General features: G+C 57.5%; 6 protein-coding genes across 6 annotated transcripts; 2 read left to right on the top strand and 4 right to left on the bottom strand.

The window, feature by feature from the left end:
• Positions 1-244: 244 nt before the first annotated feature.
• CH63R_12928 (RNA recognition domain-containing protein) lies at positions 245-1,576 on the top strand (the record flags this gene model as incomplete). The annotated part of the gene is made up of 3 exons (XM_018307902.1): positions 245-275; positions 332-532; positions 591-1,576. The coding sequence occupies 3 exons, from the start codon at positions 245-247 to the stop codon at positions 1,574-1,576; spliced, it is 1,218 nt and encodes a 405-aa protein (XP_018152319.1).
• Positions 1,577-2,778: 1,202 nt separating this feature from the next.
• On the top strand, positions 2,779-4,668 carry CH63R_12927 (Golgi matrix protein; the record flags this gene model as incomplete). The annotated part of the gene is made up of 4 exons (XM_018307901.1): positions 2,779-2,827; positions 2,894-3,030; positions 3,097-4,199; positions 4,269-4,668. 4 exons carry the CDS (start codon positions 2,779-2,781, stop codon positions 4,666-4,668), a joined length of 1,689 nt encoding a protein of 562 aa, XP_018152318.1.
• A 758-nt stretch (positions 4,669-5,426) lies between these two features.
• CH63R_12926 (uncharacterized protein) lies at positions 5,427-6,653 on the bottom strand (the record flags this gene model as incomplete). The annotated part of the gene is made up of 2 exons (XM_018307900.1): positions 5,427-6,465; positions 6,634-6,653. The coding sequence occupies 2 exons, from the start codon at positions 6,651-6,653 to the stop codon at positions 5,427-5,429; spliced, it is 1,059 nt and encodes a 352-aa protein (XP_018152317.1).
• Positions 6,654-7,609: 956 nt separating this feature from the next.
• On the bottom strand, positions 7,610-9,595 carry CH63R_12925 (Leucine Rich Repeat domain-containing protein; the record flags this gene model as incomplete). The annotated part of the gene is made up of 2 exons (XM_018307899.1): positions 7,610-8,976; positions 9,037-9,595. The coding sequence occupies 2 exons, from the start codon at positions 9,593-9,595 to the stop codon at positions 7,610-7,612; spliced, it is 1,926 nt and encodes a 641-aa protein (XP_018152316.1).
• Positions 9,596-12,125: 2,530 nt separating this feature from the next.
• CH63R_12924 (uncharacterized protein) lies at positions 12,126-12,362 on the bottom strand (the record flags this gene model as incomplete). The annotated part of the gene is made up of 1 exon (XM_018307898.1): positions 12,126-12,362. The coding sequence occupies one exon, from the start codon at positions 12,360-12,362 to the stop codon at positions 12,126-12,128; it is 237 nt and encodes a 78-aa protein (XP_018152315.1).
• A 2,583-nt stretch (positions 12,363-14,945) lies between these two features.
• CH63R_12923 (Chromatin modification-related protein) lies at positions 14,946-17,219 on the bottom strand (the record flags this gene model as incomplete). The annotated part of the gene is made up of 3 exons (XM_018307897.1): positions 14,946-15,064; positions 15,118-15,962; positions 16,030-17,219. The coding sequence occupies 3 exons, from the start codon at positions 17,217-17,219 to the stop codon at positions 14,946-14,948; spliced, it is 2,154 nt and encodes a 717-aa protein (XP_018152314.1).
• Positions 17,220-17,871: the final 652 nt, after the last annotated feature.

Raw genomic sequence — 17,871 nt, 5'->3', positions numbered from 1 at the left:
TTAAGGTTAGTGTCTTGCGGTGCTGTGAGAGGATGACTTTGGACCTGATGCCCCGCTAAAAAGTCGCTGGCTCTAGCAGCTGCCAGGAGCACGTTAGCGGGGGTTCTGTGCTCACCGCCTTGGTATCTTGACGGCAGAATCTGGGAAATTTTTATTTTTTTGGCTTTTGCGACTGTACTCGATCGTGTGGAGTCCATTGATTTCCTTGGGACCGTTCAACAGTGCCAGATCGAAATCGCAGAAAATGGCCCCCGAATTGAGAAAAAGAACCAGATGTAAGCCCCGATCATTCTTTGTGGTTGTTTTGCCAGTGACTAATTGTTGTCAACAGCGGCTACGGCTTCGGCCGAGAAGCCTGCGGCGAAGAAGACGGCCAAGGTCGAGAAGGTTGAGAAGGTCGAGCCCGAGAAAGTGACCAAGAAGAAGACGACCAAGGTTGAGAAGGCCGAGAAGGCCGAGAAGGTCGAGAAGGTCGAGAAGGTCGAGAAGGTCGAGAAGGTCGTGAAGGCCGAGAAGGCACCTAAGCGCAAAGGTATGCATGCTCGATCTGATGTTGCATTTGTGCATTGGCTGACGAAGAATATGTGCAGCACCCGAGGAGGCTCAGGCGTCCCCTGTCGCCGCGAAGAAGCAGAAGCCCGTCAAGGCGAGCTCGAAGTCGAAGAAGTCGAAACCTGAACCCGTCGAGGAGGCCGAGCCCGAGACGATCGAGGCCGCCGAGGAGTCTGTTGTCGCCCTGGACGATGCCGCCGATTCGGACGAGGAGCTTGATGCCGACATCCAAGCTCTTGCCGCCGGCCTCGACTCCGACGCCGAGAAGACGCCGGCCGGCAACGGGACCTTCAAGGAGGGCATGGACGTTGGCAAGGTTCCGAAGCACGCCAAGAAGCAGAAGCAGTTGACGAACGGCAAGAAGGAGGAGCCCGGCATCGTCTTCATCTCGAGACTGCCCCACGGTTTCTACGAGCACGAGCTGAAGGGCTACTTTTCACAATTCGGCCCCATCAACCGCCTGAGACTGGCGCGCAACAAGAAGACGGGCGCCAGCAAGCACTATGCCTTCCTCGAGTTCGCCGAGGAGAGCACGGCCGAGATCGTCTCCAAGACCATGGACAGCTACCTGTTGTTCGGCCACATCCTTAAGGTCAAGACGGTCCCCCGCGACCAGCTGCACGAGGACGTCTGGAAGGGCGCCAACAAGCGTTTCAAGAAGATCCCGTGGTCCAAGATCGCCGCCGGCGAGGTCGCGAAGCCGCGGACCGAGTCGAACTGGACGCACAAGGTGTCCAGGGAGGAGAAGAAGAGACTGGAGCGCGCCCAGAAGCTCAAGGAGATCGGGTACGAGTTCGAGGCCCCCAAGCTGAAGGAGGCCGTCGCACCGCCCCCGGAGCCGATGGTAGTCGACGCCCCGGAGGAGCCCAAGGCGGTTGAGGCCGCGCCCGTCGAGGAGAAGCCTGTGGAGGAGGCTGCCGCGGAGGAGGCTGCCGCGGAGGAGGAGGAGTCCGCGGAAGCTGAGAAGCCCAAGGCGGCCAAGCCCAAGGCGAAGAAGGGTGGCCGGAGAAAGTCCAAGGCCTAGACTAGCGGTCTCTAATGATATCCCCTCGTCACGAAGTCTCTCTCTCTCTCTCTCTCTCTCTACCAGAAAACAAGTCTCGGTCTGCATAGGGTATTCAACAGGAGTCAAGTAGAATCAAAACACGGATGTGTGTATGTGTATGTATATATATATTCAACTACGGATAATCAAGCATGGTGGTCAGCATGTACGCACATAGCGAACCCGTCGCACCCATCTGAAATTCATGAGAATTTGGGCAAGCACCGGGATTATAAAAGGCGGGTGTCACTCTGCTTCAGCGTCAAAAATGAACAAGTCAATGGGGGGAAATGCGCTTGCTCGAGTGATATTTCAGCGAAGGGGAAAATATGTGAAGAAGAAAGAAAGAAAAGAAAAAATTCCAAACGGAGCCGACGCCTCTTGAAGTCGCTGGCCGATAAGATAAGAATGACTAAGCCGTCTGGCCTTGGTTTGCGCCAATGGTGGTAATCGTGTGTTGCAGTCCTAGGGAAGAAGTCGTATTCCTCAGTCAGGCCCATGCAGCTCGTATTAGGATTCTGATGACACCAAAAATGTTGGCAGTTTGCCATTCTAAACGGCCACTTCATTGGCTGTCTGTCCCCTTTGGTCAAGCCATACCAAAGCACCAAGATGGCCTCAGTCTGCCAGGGGTGGCTCGATTTGGTCAGTTGACCATCTGCGCCGCTGTTTCACATGGCAGTCCTATGCCCTGGACACGATGGAAGGGGCTATCTGGTGTGTTTCTCTCCTTGGACATAATCGGGATACGTTTGCGGTGATAAGTGCCGATTCAAATGACAACCAACCCCCATCTTGGGACAGATTCTTTTGTTTCTGCAGGTGAAAAAAGGCAGTGACCATTATCCTGCAGCATTCACAGCACTCACAAGTTAAGCGCCATGCCCGCTGCATCTTAGCCAACACTTATCGGTATCAGTGGCTTTTGTGGGTCTCTTTGACCAGTGTGGGGGACTTGGGGGAACCTAGCAGCACCTTCCGCGTGGGAGTGGGAAGTGAACACGCTCGCTAATTTGCGAACCTTAGTAGCTTACGTGGTGTAAGTACATGCAAACACGCCAGGAACACACTGTCGACATCTCGCAATCCTCCCAACAACCCTTGAAAGATTAGAGCTTCCTGTCCGCGCCCACCAGCTCCAGAGGGCTCTACACACCTCCCGATGCATCTGAGGAGTCACCATGTCGGCCGCCGCTCCCTCCACTGACCCGGCCCAAAACGCATCTTCAGGTTCGTCGATTGAATTCACCCCCAGAGACAAATGGTGCGATGCAATGTGCTAATACAAATGGGCAGCACCGGCAGGGAAGAAGAAGAACAACAAGAAGAAGAAGAACGCGAACAAGCCCAAAGAACTCGTAGAGACAGATGGCGCTGCTCTCCAGCCTGAGAATGTCGAGGATGGCGATGATGAACCGCAAACCCCGGTACAGGTAACACTCCCTTGCCCCCCTCCCTGCGATTACCACCACATCGAAGGTGTCTAACTTCTGTCGCAGGCCTCGGCACCCATAGAAGAAACCGGCACCGACGAGCCGACGGACAACGACACGACGGCCAATGGCCACACCGAGAGACCGACCAGCAATGGACATGCGAAACCCCCGATAGCGAAGGCTCCAGAAGAGCAGGAAACCAGTTCTGATGCCACAGCAAAGTTGGACGCCTTGACGAAGGAACGAGAGGCGCTGCGCTCGGAGGTTGAGCAGCTGCGCAAGCAACTAGAGACCATCCAGGAGACACACAGCGAGACAGTCACGCAGCTCAAGTCGGAACTGGACGAGACATCGACGGCCAAGGAACAGGCGGAGGAGAGCTACCAGGCCCTCCTCGAGCGTGTCAACCACCTCAAGTCGACGCTTGGCGAGCGACTCAAGCGCGATCGCGCTGAGTTGGAAGAGGCCAAGGAGCGCATCGAGGAACTTGAGTCCCAGAACGAAGAGCTGCAGAATGGCGCACAGGCGTCAGAAGATGAGCTGACCAAGCTCAGGGAAGAGCTCCAAGATACCTCGCGCGAGGCGGCGAGCCTTCGCAGCCGCAGCAACCTGTCCCAGCAGAACTGGGTCAAGGAGCGCGAGGAGTTGACGAGGCTCGTGGCGAACCTCAAGGAGGAGGTTGAGACGACGACCAACGCCATGGGCGAGTGGGAAGTCATCGCCATGGAGGAGCGCTCCGTCAAGGAGAGCCTAGTCGAGAAGGTGTCAGAGCTTGAAGAGCAGATCGCCAATCTCCGCGACGGCTACGAGAGCGCCACATCCGAACGAGACCACCAATCGCAGGTCATCGACAGCCTGCAAAAGGCCCTGCGCGAGATTCAGGACGCCCGCAAGAAGGAGCTGCGGGAGATGGTCGAGACGTCCGAGGAGCAGCTCCAGGCAATGAAGAAGCTCGTGCAGGAAGCGGACTCCAGAGCCACCGAGGCCGAGGCGGCCAAGGAGAATCTCACCAAGGAACTTGAGCGGACCGCGCCATTCGAGAAGGAAGTCAAGGAGAAGAACCTCCTGATCGGCAAGCTACGGCATGAGGCGATTGTGCTCAACGACCACCTGACCAAGGCTCTTCGATACCTGAAGAAGACGAAGCCCGAGGACAATGTCGATAGGTACGATATGATCATCTCCTCGTTCCCTTTGTGCGTGAAACCATCAGCAGGCCACTGACACCCTTGCAGACAAGTAGTGACGAACCATCTTTTGCATTTCCTCACTCTCGACCGCTCCGACCCTAAACGCTTCCAGATCCTGCAGGTCATGGCAGGCTACCTCAACTGGACAGACGAGCAGCGCGAGCAGGCTGGCCTCGCGCGGCCGGGCACGTCCAACAACACCCTGCGCCTCCCAGCCTCGCCCTTCCACCGCACACCAAGCACCCCGTCGTTGAGCGCAGAGTTTTTCTCCGAGACGCCGACGTCGGCGAACAAGGAGTCCCTCGCGGACCTGTGGGCCGGCTTCCTCGAGCGCAGCGCCGAGGAGGGGCTAGACCAGGCCGGCGGCGCGTCGCGCGACCGCAAGGACAGCGGCAGCAGCGCGGCCACGGGACCGATGAGGTTCGAGACCCGGGGCGGCGGATAGTGGAGGTCGTCGTGGTATGGGCCGTCATCGAACCAGTGAGCTCGCTTGTCCTCGGAAGGAGAACGGCTTTGAGTTCGGTAGTCCCAGTGGTGGGGGTGGGGGGACAGAGCTCCAGAGAGAGAGATGTTGGGTATACCAGGGCTCCTATCGATCTCTGCAGACACACAACATAAGACACACGCACACACACACACACTCGAGAAGAAACATGTTTATATAAAAACCTTGGCGTTGGTGAGAGCGCACGCGCGGGAATGGGGCATCCACTGGGCGGGTATCCAGGCGAGAGGATCGGAGGGGCGTCGTCAAAGCATTGCTCTTCTCGTCGTTTTCCTCCCTCTCTTTCGCTCGTGGAACGGGAAGGGAGCAGCCCACTACCCCCTCCCCCCCCCCCCCCCCTCTTTCCTTGCCAGGATTAAGGGAGGGAGAGATGCATGGATGGATAGAAGGATGGATGAATGGAAAGGGCTATGATGACCTGGGGATCCGGATGGCAATGGGGGGAGGGAAGGGAAATACTTTGTGGCAGATTACCTAGCCCTAGAGGCGTATTAAAGCAAACCTCGTTTCTCTTCCGGATCGTGCAATACATACCTACTACACTGGAGGGCATGTCTCCTTGGATGGTGTATGCACACTCACGCACACTCACTCACAGACAGTGAACTGATGCTGACTCTTATCTTTGTAGGTGTTTGAAATAGTATCTGAATCTCTACTGCATATGCTCATGGTTTTCCATCCGGACCGCCCTTCTCCTACAACTGGGCCACCTCGTCCGGCTGCTTAAAGATCGACTCGGCGTACGTGTCGGCCTCGGCAGTGATGCGCCGCATGTCGATGCGGCCCTCAAGCGCGTTGTTGATGCTCTCGACCACCTCCCTCTCCTCCATGGTCTCGCGCATCACCTGGCCCTCGCGCAACCAGTAGGCCTGGCTGCGGGCGCGCAGCTCCTCGTCCCGGAGGGCTGTGTTCTTGACGATGCCGAGGGCGTTGAGCTTGTTCCGGACCATGGCCAGCGCGCGGTTGCTCGCCTCGATGCGCTCGGCGTCCGAGGGCGGCTGCACGAAGGCGCGGCGCGTGCCGCTGAGGAACAGCAGGGCGCCGACGCCGGCGTCGAGGACGGCGAGGCCGACGAGGCGCAGGGCGCGGGCCTTCCAGTAGAAGAAGTCGAGGTCCTGGAGGCGCAGGGCGGCCGAGTTGGCCGAGTAGTCGTAGGCGTTCACCAAACTGGCATCGGCGACGGCGAGGGCGGCGGCGGCGATTGTGGCATGGGGACGCCAGCGGGCGGCGTCACGGCCGGTGAGGGCCGGTGAGGTGACGGCGGCGAGGACGACGAGATTTAGGATGTGCGGTAGGATAATAGCGGGAAGGGCGTAGTAGAAGAAGGACTTTGGGTCGTCGGACTTGCAGAAGGGGCAGTCGGCGAGGGCGTCCGGGCCGAGCTGAAGGTAAAGGAGGCGGGACTCGAGGTTGACGAAGCGGGCGCGGAGGCGTTCGTCAGCGGCCGACAGCAGGCCGTCTGGCCGCAGGGAGGCGAGGCGGGTGAAGAGCACGTCGACGGGGATCTGCAGGCGCGACTGGGTGAGGGCGAAGACGTTCTCGGGTGCCAACGGCGGCATGGACTTGATAAGGTAGACGATGACGACGCCCGCCAGGACGGCGAGGGCGCGGGCCACGCCGGCCGGAGGAGGGACGGGCTCGCCGCTATAGCGGGAGGCGTTGCGGATCGACTTGTAGGCGGAGATGGCCTTTGGGAGGAGAATTGGGCCGAAGACGAGGAGGAGGGAGCGGACTCTAGTGCGGGCGGGCTCTCGTTAGCTTCCAAGACTGTCCGTGTGTGTGTATGCGTGTGTGTGTATACGTTCGTGTATCTTCTTTCGTTGGTGGTGATGCTGGAGTTCGGGCAATGATGTAGTTGGGGTAACGAGGAAGGGGCGGGATAGTACGTGACAAGCTACTTACTCTGCCCAGCCAAAGGCCATGATGGGCGACAACGACGATGACGATTACGGTCGTGGAGAAACGAGTTGTTCAATGGTTGGTTGAGGGGTGAATGTTCAGTTTCGTGAGGGAAGCTCACGTTCGTTGTCTGCGAGCTGAGTGTCCTTTCCCTTTTTCCTGGGTGGTCATCACGAAAAGCTAAACTCAACCATCAAGCTCGAGGACACGATGCAGGGCAGCGGATCAAAGATGGGTTGAGTTCCCGCCAAGGTCAACCGGGCTTACCTAATGTGAGATTTCTCAGGACGACAGAAGTTAGAAGCTGCTTCCGGAGCAGGGGTATGCTGACCCCCCGTTTGGGGTGACGGCACGATGATGTAGCGCCCTGCAGGTACCGGGGAGGGAAGCTCTTTCTCTCTTCGACCCTAGGTAGGTACTTTGTAAGGTTTGTTTGCGGCAACATCGTAGACCAGCCATATTGGAAAACATCACGAGTTTTCGCGTTGGCACACCGCGCGGAGCATAAGAATTAGGAATTATGCTACTCTCCTGTAACGTACAACTAAGCCAGTCATCTGAATCGTAGCTGCTTGTAATGCTCTTCTGATGCCCTTTCTCTTCCTCTCTTTCTTACCGAGAGGCCGTCAAGTCCCGCTTTTTTTGCCCGTCGCAGCTCCGAGATTGTCGTGAACGGTGCCATGTTTCCACTCCGAAACCCGCGAAATATAAAGTACTTTTTGGTTTTGGTATCCCAAACGCCGCCGTATGAGTGATGAAAAACGGAAAAGAAAAGAAGAAGAAAGAAAACCCCACCCGTACGAAGGGAAGAGAAACTCCCAAAGAAACATCCACTAAGCAAAACAATGCTGATGTGTTGGCCGTCGCTTTTTTGGCCGATGCGTCATGAAATGCTTTCCCCTCCATCCAAAAACAAAGAGCAAAACAAAAACCAACAGGAAAACACCCATTGGCGGTGGATGCGGTTGCTAGCATGCAATCATAGCTTGCGTCCAAACATAAAGGACCCGTACATGCCGCCGACCTCGGCGCGCGCGACAGGGATCTTGCGCATGCCCCAGTTGTCGGCGCCCATCTTCCACCATCGGTAGCCGCGGTCCTGGTCCTTGCGATGGTCCTGCAGTCGGACCATCCAGCATCGGCTTCCGATCTCCTGCAGGGACCAGCCGATGCGCTCCAGCGTCCTGTTCCGAGACAGACTCTTGAACGACTGCTCCGAGATCTCCACCACCTCGAGCGGCACCGAGCTCGGTCTTAACAGCGAGTTTCGGCTCGAAAAAAGGTCGACAATGTCCAGCTCATTGCCCCAGAGGTCCGACAGGTCGAGGTATCGCAGCGTGTGGGGCTCTTCCTGCTTCTTTTCGTCCGCCGGCTCGAGCAGCTTGGCCGCGGCATTGACATCCATGTTGCGCCCGACGGCGAGCTCCTCGAGGGACTTAGTCAGTGGCCGCAGCAGCTCAATGTGCGCATCGTCCATGCGGCTCCCCTTAAGGCTCAGGGACTTAAGCGTCTTGGGCAGCACCGGGATGAGCTGCGAGACGTCCTCCACGTCCAGGAGCTGGTGGCTCCGGGCATCGGTGGCCACGCTGAGGTATACCAAATTCCTCACCGCCGGGTGGGTCGCGAGGAAGTCGATGACATTGGACGCCGTGAGCAGCGTACACTTGGCAATGTTCAAGTGGGTGATCTTGGCCGTCTTCGGAATCGACTGCAGCGCTCGGTCCGTGATCTTTGTCTGGGCAAGGTCCAGATGCGTGACGTTGGCTAGGCGCGGCAGGACCTCCTCGAACAGCGCCGACGGCAGCGTCAGGCACTTGTGGAACGACAGCCGCGTGATCGAGAGCGTCTGGGGCCAAGCCATATCGACCAGGGATGCAAATGAGTTCTTGAAAGCGGGCGACGTGCACCCCGCAAAGTCCAGCGCCTGTAGCCGGGGCATGTCGAAGAAGAGCTTCTGCAGCACCTCGGCACCGAGATCGTCATCGATATGCTCCATGGCCAGGAACTCCTGGAGGTGGGGCGTCAGCTCGAGGCATTGCACCAGCGTCTCCGCCGTCAGGTTCCGGGTGCCCTTGCGCTCGCTGGCAGACTCGAACAGCGTCGCGTTGTTGAAGTGGCTGAAGTCGATGCGCCGTACAATTGTGCCTAGTGCAGGGTGGGTCGTGATGTTTGAGAGAAACTTGCGGAAGATTCTCGAGTGAGGAATGGTAATGTGCTTGTACAGCGTGTTCAGGGTCGCAGCGTGGATCGACCTTGAAGTCAACAGCAGAGACATCAGGTCGACATTGCGGCGCGCAGTACCGTACGGCGGGGGAATATCGAGAACGAGGAGCTCGATAATGGATCCTGGGACCATGTTAGCCACGCAATGTTTTTGAACCAACACAACGACAGCCATCTACTCACCGAGCATCTCGAGGGGCAGTCGTTCCATGGGCGCGCGGCCGTTGCTGAACTTGTTGTTGCCTTGGGAAGGCGCCGGCGGGGTGCTCCATGCCATGTGCAGAGCTTGGAGATCGCTGAAGCTCCTGCTCGCCGTCTTGCCCTTGACGTTGATCTGCTTCCAGCCCTTGAAGCTTGAGGCAGGATACCAGCCGCCATGGAGTCTGCTGCTGGGCAGGGTGACGGGGGGCATGAACTGGACTTCGCCCATCTCGAGGGAAGGGGAGGCGACCGGAGAGGGCGAGGCGGAAGAGTCGTCGAACACGGCTGAGGTTACTTTCTGGGCGTAGGATGAGACCTTGGAAGAGGTAAAGGTCTGGGCTAGGTCGGAGTCGTTCTCGCGGATGGAAGAGAAGGAGGACCTGCCATTCTTTTCTGGGGTCGCAGGTCGGTGCGGCTCCGGGCTGTCCATTTTGTATTTCGTCTGTGTCTGAGAGATGTTGTGGCCTGTCGGAGGAGCGCCTGGGGGGGTGTGGTCCTGGGACGAGGTATGCGGTTGGAGAGGAGGTCGCGGAGCTGCCATGGCGGCGGGAACTTTACTTTGGCCTGGAGGGTCCGCGAGTCGTTGCGCTCGTTGTTTCAATTGTTTGCACGACACACCACCAAATGCACACACACCGGGAAGGAGGGGTGTGTTTTTTTCTTTTCCTCGTCTTCTCCTTCTCTCTTTCTTCTCTTCGCTTTCCTAGCTTGTCTTGCGCTGGACGGGGCTCGGGAGAGTAGGGAGTAAGGGTGAATGCCAGGTGGTACTCGTAAGGCAAGAGTACAAAATCTGCGTGAGCTACAATGAGAGGCAGAGAGAAAAAAAAAACACCCAAGGCCAGGGGGCAGAGACTGTCAAGAGGGCAAAGCCAGAAGGACCTTTTCTATTAGTCAAAGATCGGGGCTTTTAGGTAAGAGGAAGCTGTGGTGATGCGGGGAAGATGGTGTTCAGGTGGTCCAACCTCAACCGACTGTAAGGTTACTAGACCGAGATCAGGAACCTGGGGAAATAGTAGTTTGGGAACGGGGGGGAGGGAAGAGTGACTGGGGAAGGGGGTGCGTGGCACAAGACAAGACGTGCTCTGCGCAATTGTTGAGGTGATGTGGTTGTTGTACTGTATAGGTAGGTGTAGAAGGGTGGGAGAGCGAGAGACGATGTATATGGACAGGGCGTGAGATTCGAGAGACCAGGGGCGAAGGTGGACGGATCGCGACTGGGCTGGGTTGTTGGCGGCGGCGGCGGTGGTGGTAGGCAGTTGCAGTTGTGGACGTCTCGTCAGGCGGAGGAGTGGCTTGTAACTGGCGTTAGTAGCCAGGCGTGTGTGAGCGGCCCGCAGATTAATATAGCAGGTCGAAGAGGCAAAGGGTTGCTCTTGGCCAAAAATTGGGTAATGGAAACAAAGGAATGGAGACTCGCCGCGTCACATGAACATCCGGAGCTTCATTCAGATGGAGGCGGAGCCTTGTCCATGTGTGCATACATACACTACAGACCAGACCACGACGACGCATCAGGTGACAAGCTTCGGGGGCCAGGTTCAGGGACAATCACCGTGTTGGCGAGCCGCGACAGGACACACACGAAAGCAATCCAGCAACCAACCATTGGACGGGTATTTGGTAATGAGAATGTCATGGGGGTGGTGGTGGTGGTGGTGGTGCCGAGTTGAGCCAGTGGGCGGGGAGCAACAAAAAAAAAAAAGAAGAAGCAGCAGCAGCACGGCATCATTGCTTGAGGTTTGCTCAATGATTGAACGAATGATGCGCAGGATGTGTCAAGGAATGGCCATCTTCCGCCGCCGCCGCTCGTCCAACGTTCCCCGGATAGGCCGTTTGTCTGACCGAATGCAGTCATACATCATCCCCAATTTGGGGCAGAGCCATACCTCAGTAACAGGGAAACGTCAGGCATCTCAAGCCAGGTGCAGATGAGGATGACGGGCGGCCAAAGCGACATGCTGGACATAGTATAACGCGAATGCCAGAGCGATGCCAAGGAAATAAGAGGTGTGCGGCTGGGCAGGGCCCGTTGGAACGGATGGGTTGCTTGTCGAGAAAGAACGGGGAACCTAGGGCCCCCCGAGGCCAGGTCTAAGGGGATCATGGTCTCATGGATTCTGGAATCCGTGCTGCAGCCAGGACGATCTCCAGTCCCGCCGGCAGAGAATGAACGAGAAACCCGGTGACAGCGCAGCGCCGGGGCCGTTGGTTGCGCTGAGCTGGGCGCTCGACAGGTTTGCGTTGGTGCCGGAAAAGCTTGGCTTTGAGAAAGGTGATCAGATGAGGCGAAGAGGTGCGGTTCAGAAACGTAATGGATACAAGCGAGGACTAATGGAAACCTGGGAAAACTTTTCGTAGCATGGCGCCGAGACCTTTTTTTCCCTCCCCTCCCCAGTATCCATCTTTCAGAGTACGATGTATCCGTCCAGGCGTCAGCGATGGAATCTCTGAGACAGGCATTACCTAAGCGTAAAGGGGTACATGTCGCAATGTATCCTCCGCACCACCCAACAATACCGTTTCCATCAACCACGTTCTGAGGAGCCTCCGTACTTGCATATGAATACAAAGTAAATCGACCTGCCGCCGCATATTCGTGCTCAGACCTTCGGATCGTCGACGACAAGTCATCGGTCTCCAGCAGACAATGTAATTTCCTTCCACACTGTCCCTCAAACGCACCACCACATAACCTAGTAGCACATCCGCACGCATACTTACACCGACTCTTCCGCCATGGGGCATCTCCTCGGCTCGGCGTTGGCATTTGCCTAGACCCCCATCTTAAACACCGAGCCACTGATTGAATGTTACGACAACGCTCATGACTCCCAGCCAGACGAGCCCGGCACCATACCCGACACGTCCGTTTCCCGGTCGTCGGACGGGCCGCTCGACGTGATTAATTTGACCACGATGGCGAGATGCTGCTGATGCCGTGTGGTTCCGGACATGAAATAGACAGACCGCGCAATGCTTGGGGAAACAAGGGGAAGAGGCGATGGCATGCTTGGCATCCAAGCCCGTCCGTCACGACCGGAGCTGCGGGATCCAGCCACCCCATCTCTCAGTCATCCGACCTTCTGTTGAACGAAGCGAGAGTAGCAAGTCGGGCTGTGCGCAAACGACACCCAGGCGGCCTGGCTTGGGTCTGAAGCGGCAACGACGGGTTCCGAGCTGCTAACCGGGTCGACTGACCCGTCTGCTGGGAAGTGTTCCCGGCGCAGAGCGAGCCAATCCGACGTGCCGTCCACGTAATTGGAAAGGGAGAAGAAACAGAAAAGGGTACCGAGTCGGTCGAGAGTCATGGCCCTGCTCCAAGCTGTATTCGTACTTCTCTCTGTTGCTCTCATGCGACTTGGCACAGTGCAGTTTCGAGTCCTCATAGCTCCAAGATGCATATGCAGCCATGCAGCTGCGGAAAGCCTGGACAACCCTCGCGCAGACTCGACAACCGCATTGAGACGACTTTTCCCTCTTGTGCTACTGCTCGCTGCAGTCGCAGACCTTGCACCAAAAGGCACAGAATACGGTACGCAGGAAAGAGCGAACGAACGAACGGGAAGATCCTAGCACCCGTGGCACCCTGGCGGATCTCCGGTTAGGTGGATTCGAGCCCAGGGAGAAACCTGCACTTTGATGGGCCACGCGCGTGGTGTTGCCCCAGATTATCCACCCTGAGAAAGAAAAAAAATCAAACGGGAGAAGGAAAAAACTAGAAAGAAGATTAGAAATTGTGATGGACCGAGGCCAGCCGCCTTGTGCCGCCCCATCGGCGTCGCGCCTAGTTTCCCTAGCCAGCCTCTGCCACACTTCATTCGTACGTTCCCAATTCTAGCGCAGGCAAACGATGCACAGGTTGATGACGGCTCTCCAACATGTCCTAGGAGGGGCGTATCAACCGCGCGGATCGTCGTCCTGGGCTGGGTGGTGTTGCTGAAAGCCGAGCAGCGTCTCGCGAGACTCAAGCACGCATGTCCAAACGCCGACATACCCGTCCTGCCGTAGTAGCCATTAGCTGAGAAATGTCCCCATCAATGCCCCTGATGGCGCCATGTCCACAATCACGTCCGCCAGACACCCCTCCCTCCTTGCCCGTGTTTCTCGTGACCTGCCCGACCCGTCATGGTCCCTTGTGGTTTAGTCATAGTAACAGCCGTCGCCGCCGCCGCCCCTTCCTTCCTCGAGGTCACGAGCCCATCAAATCCCCGACGAATTGACCGGCCAAATCTCGTGTAAGACTTTTTTTTCCCTGACGACCCTCCCGCCCCCCTTCATTAGCACGAACGAATGTGCCTGGCCTAGGTTCCGTCACACTCGCGTTCCTGGTGCATGTCTCGCCCAATTCGTACGGCAAAGGAAATCGAGCGGCGACTTCTTCCTCTTTCCCTCGGCGAATACGACAACAGCAGATGTACCTAGTCAGCCAACTAGAGACCTTGGGTTTGTCCCACCATCACTACCCAAAAAAAAAAAAGGAGTGACAGCACATAACCTCTGTCCCACCCCTACCCCCCTTCCCTATCCAACCACTCACGACCCGTCAAACTTACCCCGGATTTTCCCCTCAAAAAAAAAAAGGTCCCAAAACGGCCCAGCCCAGTCCAGTTCTCCCGGTTCCGGGCCCCCATTCCAAACTCGGATAGGAAAGCAACACACCTCTGATCACCGTGACCACGGATACCCAATCCAGTTACAGATACAGGCCACGCATCACGAGCGGCTCAACCGCGCACGCCACCCCCCTCTTTCTACCTAGTAACGTGATAGTCTACCAGGACCTCAAGAGGCAAAGGCTAGGGACATTAGGGGGGACCCTGACTACATATCCTTACCCCGGAAAAATCTTACCACAGCTGCCTAGCTCAGCCCGTTGGAAGAGTTGAAGCTGAAACCCTTGCTTTGTACGGATGTCCCTTAAAGCACAACAACTCCGGTGACTTGTTAATAATTTCTCGCCGTTTGTGACCAAGTCTTCTCTGGTTACCTACTGTTGAATCCCAAAGGGGGGGTGAGACCACGGCGGGCCAACATCATGCCCAGAGTACAAGAGCCAGCGGAGCTCAAACCCCCCCTCGTCCCCTCTCTCCCCGTGGCCACCCACCCCTTCCTCTTCACCGCCAGGCACAGAGACGTTCGAGAAACATCGGAAACTATTCTTCCCTCCACTTGCTCCTCAGGAGCTTCATCTCCGTTGCCCGGTACAGCTTCCGCGGGAGTCACCAACAGTTGAAACCCGCCAGGCCCAAGCACCGGGGAAGCACGGCATAAACCACAAGCGGAAACCATCCGATTGAGTGGAAGAGGGAAAGAGATAGATAAACCAAGGGAAGAAGGGGAGATTCGATTTCCCATTTCCGCGGGGGCATAATAGCATGCGATTCTTCATTCAGTGGAAACATTCGTGCTGCTTGAGCTCCAGCTCCCGATTAGATGCCAGTCTGTCCCGATTAGGGACACGGAAAGGAGAAAAACAAAAGAGGTGGTCAGACAACACTTGTGCCTCGCCCACGAGAAAAGACCCCTTTCACATAACGGGCCCAGATCGCCATCGTCACCGCCCCACCCACCCAGCTGAACCCTTCACCAAACACCACACGCCCTCTGCCATCCCGGCAGTATGTACTGTTACTCCATTTGCCAAGGGGGCAGCCGAGGGGTATGTACTGTTGCCCCCCCCCCCCCCCCTCCCTTGTCGATTGGCTTCGCCATTCCGATGCTTGCAAGGTGTCCAGACTCGACAAACCCGAGTTGCGTCTACCGCCATACCAAAGAGCTAAATGAAATCAACACCGTGTAATGTGTGGGATATTCCCATGAGCGAAAGAACGTCCGCATCCTCCGTCGCCATCCCTTGACGCCACTTGCGTGTGGGCTTGGCCCATCCCTACTCAGTACGGAGGGGCTCGTTGCTTGCGCATATTCAAAGAGTCCGGCAGCACGTTGTACTTGCTCAGCTTCTTTCCTTGCTTCGAGAGACGCTGCAGACACTCTTCGCAGTACCATTTCGCTGCGTCGACAGTTAGCCTCTATCCTTCGGCATTGGTTTAGCATCAAACTTACAGCTGCCCTTTGGGGCTACCTTGAGACCCACGCAGTTGAGGTGGAACCATTCTCGCTCGCAGTTGTTCGCATCACAAGCTACCATCTCGCCGTAGCTTACGCTAGTGCAGTAGCAATACGTTGGCTCGTCCTCCGTGTAGTCGTAGCGTTTGCTGGCATGTATCTCCGCCTCTTCGATATCCTCACTGTCCTCGGTTTGGTCCGCCGTCTTGGCGGCCTTGCCAGCTGTGACTGCATTGCTCTTCTTCCGCTTGCTCGTGTTGTTGCTATCTGTATTGCGGGCCGACTTGGGTCTTGCTGCCTCCTGGAATGTCGCCATCGCAGGTGTAGACGGCTTACTAGCGCGTCCGCTTTTCGTCACCGTGGCGGCGGTGATTGTCTGGTGAACCGGTGGAGGTTCTACAGGTGTCTCGATTTCCTCGGGCTTCGGTGTTTCCTTCTTCTGCTTCGCCGCGGGTATGCTTGGCTTGGCGATCATCTCAATCGGCTCAGGCTCTTGTTTCGGGAGCTCCAGTGCAGGCGGCACCGAAGACTCCTCGACAACAGGCTTAGTCTCGACAGTAGGCTTTGGCAACGTCGCCGACGGGGCGACCTCGGGTATCGGCAGTGGTACGATACCGTTCGGCTTGGCCGACGCAGACGACGGCGGTCGAGACTGCTTTCCGCCCTCCACCGCCGCTTGAGTTGTACTTTGCTTGGCCCGTGAAGAAGTGGGAGGCTTGGGAGCAGGGGGCACCGGGGTGACAGTCGGCGCTGGAGAGCCTCGAGGTAATACAGGGTCGGGAAAGGTACTCATGACGGGAGATGAAGCAACCGAGGGAGACATGCCGGTGGCTCCGTTTTTGCTGTTGAAACGCAGGTCAGCATACAACCGCAAACAATATCAGACAAACACTTGAGGGGAACACGTACCTTTTCTTGGCCTGGCCGGTACCAGTCGGCAGGGCCTTTCGCTTCTTCGGGCCGCCTTCTGGTGCCGGGGTCTCTCTGGGGCTTGTGGTTTTTGCCTTTGACGCGGTGGCTCCGAAGACGGCACTCATAGCCCGCTCCGTTGCATTGTTTCCGCTGGGCGTCTTCTCGACCTTGCGTCTCTTGGGTTGCGGCGCCGCTCCATTCGTGGTGCCATTTGTCGAGATGCCCAAGCCCACGTTGGCGGCGGGTTCGGCCGCCTTGCGCGCCTTACTGCTTCCGTGACCCTTCTTGCTCGGTTCTGCCTTGCCGCGGCCTTCGGCCTCATCAAAGTCCGATTCTTGAGGCGCAGTCTTCTGACTCTTCTTTGCCTGAACAGCCTGCTTGCGCGACTCGCTTCGGGCGGCGGCCTCCTCTGCCAATTGCTGGGCAGCAGCAGAGATGGCAGCAGCGCCCTCACGCCGTGAGCGCTCAGTGTGTGCCGCCTTGGTGGCGGCTCTGTTCTCGGGGTAGGCCCAGTGTGTGGTGCTCCCCCACTTCGCCTCGTCGCTGAACTCGGTCTCGACGTGCGGCCAGACGTCGTCGATCCGAGCGAGCTGTTTTTGGAGAGCATCATTCGCAGTAGAGATGACGTGGTTCTTCTCCTCTAACGATCCAAGCATCTCCTGGATCTTGTACGCTGTCTGTCGAAACAGCTGTCTCCGTGGGTAGGTGCTGGGGTCGTAAATCGACGTCGTGTAGGACTCGTCGGTCGAGGGAGCAGGAGGTACCGGGCCGCCAGGAGGAGCTCCGCTGGAGCTGTTCTGCGCACTCATCGGCGCCGACGCGGGCGCGACACTGCTGGATGCATCGTTCGCCGGTCGGGGCTGGGGAGGGGGAGCGTTCATGGCAGTGTCGACGAGCTTGAAGAGCGCATCTTCGGGGGCGAAGATTTTGGCATCGACCTCTTTCAGCAAGGTGAAGTGTCGGACAAGCTCTTTCGGGAGAGCGGCAATGGCATCAGAGAAGTAGGTAATCGCAGGGTAGATGTCGATGGGCTGGTCGGAAGCAGTGCCGCCAGCAAGAGAGTCGCGCCCGTTGGCCGGTCCGCGGAGGCCAGACGAGACGCGCGGGGGGTTGGTACGTGTCTGGCGAACCGGCTGCGACCTCCTGCTCGACGAAGCGTCCCCTGACGCTGCTTTGGCTGACTTCATTGCGACTTCAAGCGGTGCGTCGCGCGGGAGTTGCGAGGCCGTTGGAGTGGAAGCGAGAGCCTGACGCCGCGACGAGATGCTGGAAGTGGGCGTCGTGGACTGGACAGGGGAAATCTGGAGACGTCTGGTCCAGCAGATGGACGAGGTTCACACAATGTAAAGAGGTTGCTGGAATAAACTTAGGGCATTCTGATCGTTTATGGCAAGGTAAACTGGGAGGTGCAGAATGACAGGCGTGGAAGAGGGGAATGCGCGAGGAAAATCAAGAGCGAACGCCTCGGGATATTCCATCATCCATCCGACGCACTTTTGGGGGACCTTCAGTGCATCTACCGCGGGCGGAGGAAGGCCGGCTGGGTGATGGGTGAGCGACCCCATCCGTTCACTTAGCGAGTCGTTCAGGCCTGAGGCTCCAGTGAGCTCACTGCACCTCCCCGACAGCCGCCCCTATGCCTGTGGCGCTCCAGCCACGCACACCATCATTCAACAGCATGCTGCCAAGGTAGCTTCACCCGTCAAATTCAAGTCTCGTCCACACGCACCCTACTCTGTAGAGAGCCACACGGCCTGTCGTCATAGCATCGTTCTCTTATCGCTGTTGCGCCACATGCCCGATAAACGTCTGAGAGCGTTCCTGTGCGGCCGCGCGCGT

This window comes from Colletotrichum higginsianum, chromosome 9 (assembly GCF_001672515.1).
Source record: "Colletotrichum higginsianum IMI 349063 chromosome 9, whole genome shotgun sequence".
Taxonomy (NCBI): Eukaryota; Fungi; Ascomycota; class Sordariomycetes; order Glomerellales; family Glomerellaceae; genus Colletotrichum; species Colletotrichum higginsianum.
Note: the sequence above shows the minus strand (reverse complement) of the source record. Positions and strands in the feature narration are given on the sequence as shown.